The sequence below is a fragment of the Nestor notabilis genome, unplaced genomic scaffold (assembly GCF_000696875.1).
Source record: "Nestor notabilis isolate BGI_N333 unplaced genomic scaffold, ASM69687v1 scaffold16062, whole genome shotgun sequence".
NCBI classification, from domain to species: domain Eukaryota; kingdom Metazoa; phylum Chordata; class Aves; order Psittaciformes; family Psittacidae; genus Nestor; species Nestor notabilis.
The window spans coordinates 7,592-10,257 of record NW_009919000.1 but is presented as its reverse complement, the minus strand read 5'-3'; the positions used below and the strand labels follow the sequence as shown (position 1 = coordinate 10,257).

Sequence of the window (2,666 nt, the reverse complement as noted above, 5' to 3'; positions counted from 1 at the left end):
GAGAGGGTGGTGTAGGGACGTTCCTACCTGCACGTTCCCCTCGCCCACCACAATCTCAGCCGTGTAAGCGTATTGCACCAACTGCTCCAGGGCCTGCGGGTCAATGTCGTGCAGCGTCACGTGCGTCTGGCGGCTCTCGCTCATCTCATCTGGGGCAACACAGACACTAGACATGAACAAAGGCCCACAGAAGGGTTGTTTCCACAGAGGAATGGGCCACGTCACCTCTACAGCCCAGCATCACAGCTCTAGGAGATTGTCTGTCCACCTCTTATCAAGGAGGAGCAGCAGTATCCGCTAAGGAATTGGGTCCATGTCTGAATGGTGGGCATCGAGATGCCCATGCAGGGTGTTATGGATAAAGGGCTTCATGGAAGGGAGTCAAATAAGGGATATTCATAGAATCACAGAATGGTTTGGGTTGTAAGAGACCTTAAGATCATCTAGTTCCAACCCCCTGCCACAGGCAGGGACACCTTCCACTAGAGCAGGTTGCTCCAAGCCCCTGTGTCCAACCTGGCCTTGAACACTGCCAGGGATGGGGCATTCACCACTTCTTTTGGGAACCTGTTCCAGCGCCTCAGCACCCTCACAGTAAAGGACTTCTTCCTTCTATCCAACCTGAACATTACTGCACTTGCTCACACGATGACACACAGGCCCCACATTTCCACAGGGCAGAGCAGTGAGAACAGGGAGCAGGTCAGAAAGGGAAGGGGTTTGCAGAGAGGAGAGGGTTGGAAGAGCAGGGAAACCCTGGCCATGGGGACGAGAAGAGGAGGACACTACTTGCTTGTGAACATGGCGTGGAAGTAGGGGCTGCACGACGCCAGCACCACCTTGTGGGCCTTGATCTCCTTGGTGCCCACATGGAGCACGATGTCGCAGAGCAGCCCGCGCTGCCGCATGCGGTTCATGCACACGAAGGCATCGTGGTAGTGCCGCTTGGAGTTGTGGGAGATGCTGTGGCCATCGCGGTTGAGGAGCTGCACACCCCCTTCCATGGCTGCGGGTGCCTTTCCCTTCTCGCCAGCACTGACAAGGGGGGAAACCAAAGCATTATCCAGGCAGGAATACCGCCATGCAATTCCCGTTGTCCCAGAGCATGGCCATCACTGCTCAAAGACTGCACAAGAACAGCTCCCATCTAACCGGTCCCTGCCAGGGAGACATCATCCTGCTCATGAAGCAGTGATGGTGAGGAGACAGTCCCTGGAGAAACACAAGTGCTACAAAGCAATGCTGAGACTCTTCCATGCACTGCTTCCCAGATGTGTTTGTCCATCTTGGGATTGCCATCCTCCTCACCCGCCTTCAGAAGGGCACTGCTCTACAGCAGACACACTCCCACTGCTTTGCCTTGAAGTTGCACCATCTCCAAACCTCCCTGACAAGGTGCACTTCCATGTAACATCAGCAGAAGCATTGATCTTAGAAGTCTCACCAAGGCATGTCAATCCTACATTGATCAAACACAGCTTAAACAGACCACTAGAGACAGCAAACATGACAACCCTGGTTAGCCTGCACAAAAGGGAATCTCATATCCTAAAAGGCAAGAGTGATGTTATGGACCACAGGTCTTCAAGTGGTGCCTGTTCCCTCCCAGCTTCCAACTGACTCTTCTGGTGCACTAGGCTGATGCAGGTCACTTTTTGCCCCTAAGACAACTGAAACGAGCCTCAGAGAGCCACTGCCAATTCCCAGCATGGATGGTCCCAGGGCATGAGCCACATTTAAGGATAGGAGAAGGGATAGGGCCTCAACAACAGGTTTGGGATGTCTGTGATGTTTTGGTTTGTAGCTCACTAACAATGCCTTTTGGTTACGATCAGTACAGCCAAGCAAACATCTCTTGCTGGGCATTCCCAGGTGGCCAGTTAGGGAACAGCAAACACATGCTTAAACATCTCCATCCCCACTTCTTTCCATTGTCCCCTATCCAGGCACATCCAACCTCACCAAGGCTGCACCAAACAGTCCTGCTCCTGGTCCGCACTAGGGGCAAAGCATCCTCCACCTCCCTGGAAGCATCCCTGGCTGTCATTCAAGAGGTAACTTTGAACTTGGGGTAGCTTTGGTTTGGGACAGCCAGCAAAGACCAGAGATGCTGCTCAGGCAGCTGGGACCCAACACAGAACTATTACACACACCACTGAGCACGGAGTGGGACAGTTCTACTCGACCTGGGACAAGGGAGCAGGAATATAAACCCAATCAGCTCATATACAACAAAACCTGCCCAAAAAACGCATGTTTTCTCTTTCCACGGTGTCTGGGGTGTTCTGAGAGGCATTTGGCTGTCTCAGCACTGGAGGAAAGGTGGGAGAGTGAAGAGGGGATGACTGAGCAGCAGGAGGAAGAAGGGGGAGGGAGGAACAACAAGGAGCCCATGTGCTGCGTGGTGCCTGCCTGCGCATCCCTGCGGCGAGAGAATCCCTCAGCCTCCGCGCTCCTCACAGCACTTCCACATCACCCGCCATCCAGGGCCTAAAAATAGAGCCCCACCACGCTGTGCACGGAGGCAGCCTCCTGGTGGGGTTTGAATAGTGATTGTGTCACGTACGAGAGGCTGGGGGAGGAAAAGAGATGAATAAACATCTTTCCCGAGCAGGAGAGAAGCCTGCAATGCCCTCTGCTATCTGCATCACCCGATGTGATTCCTC

The 2,666-nt window shown here is 53.7% G+C and overlaps 1 protein-coding gene across 1 annotated transcript in view; it reads right to left on the bottom strand.

Moving 5' to 3' along the window:
* Window positions 1–1,025, bottom strand: part of KLHL17 (kelch-like family member 17) — an 8,608-nt gene extending 7,583 nt beyond the window's left edge. The window contains exons 1-2 of the mRNA XM_010010025.1: window positions 794–1,025; window positions 28–149 (exon numbers count right to left, since the gene is read on the bottom strand). Coding sequence (XP_010008327.1) covers window positions 28–149; window positions 794–1,004 — 333 coding nt within the window. The 5' untranslated portion in view covers window positions 1,005–1,025. The remainder of the gene's footprint in view (window positions 1–27; window positions 150–793) is intronic.
* Between the last annotated feature and the right edge of the window lie 1,641 nt (window positions 1,026–2,666).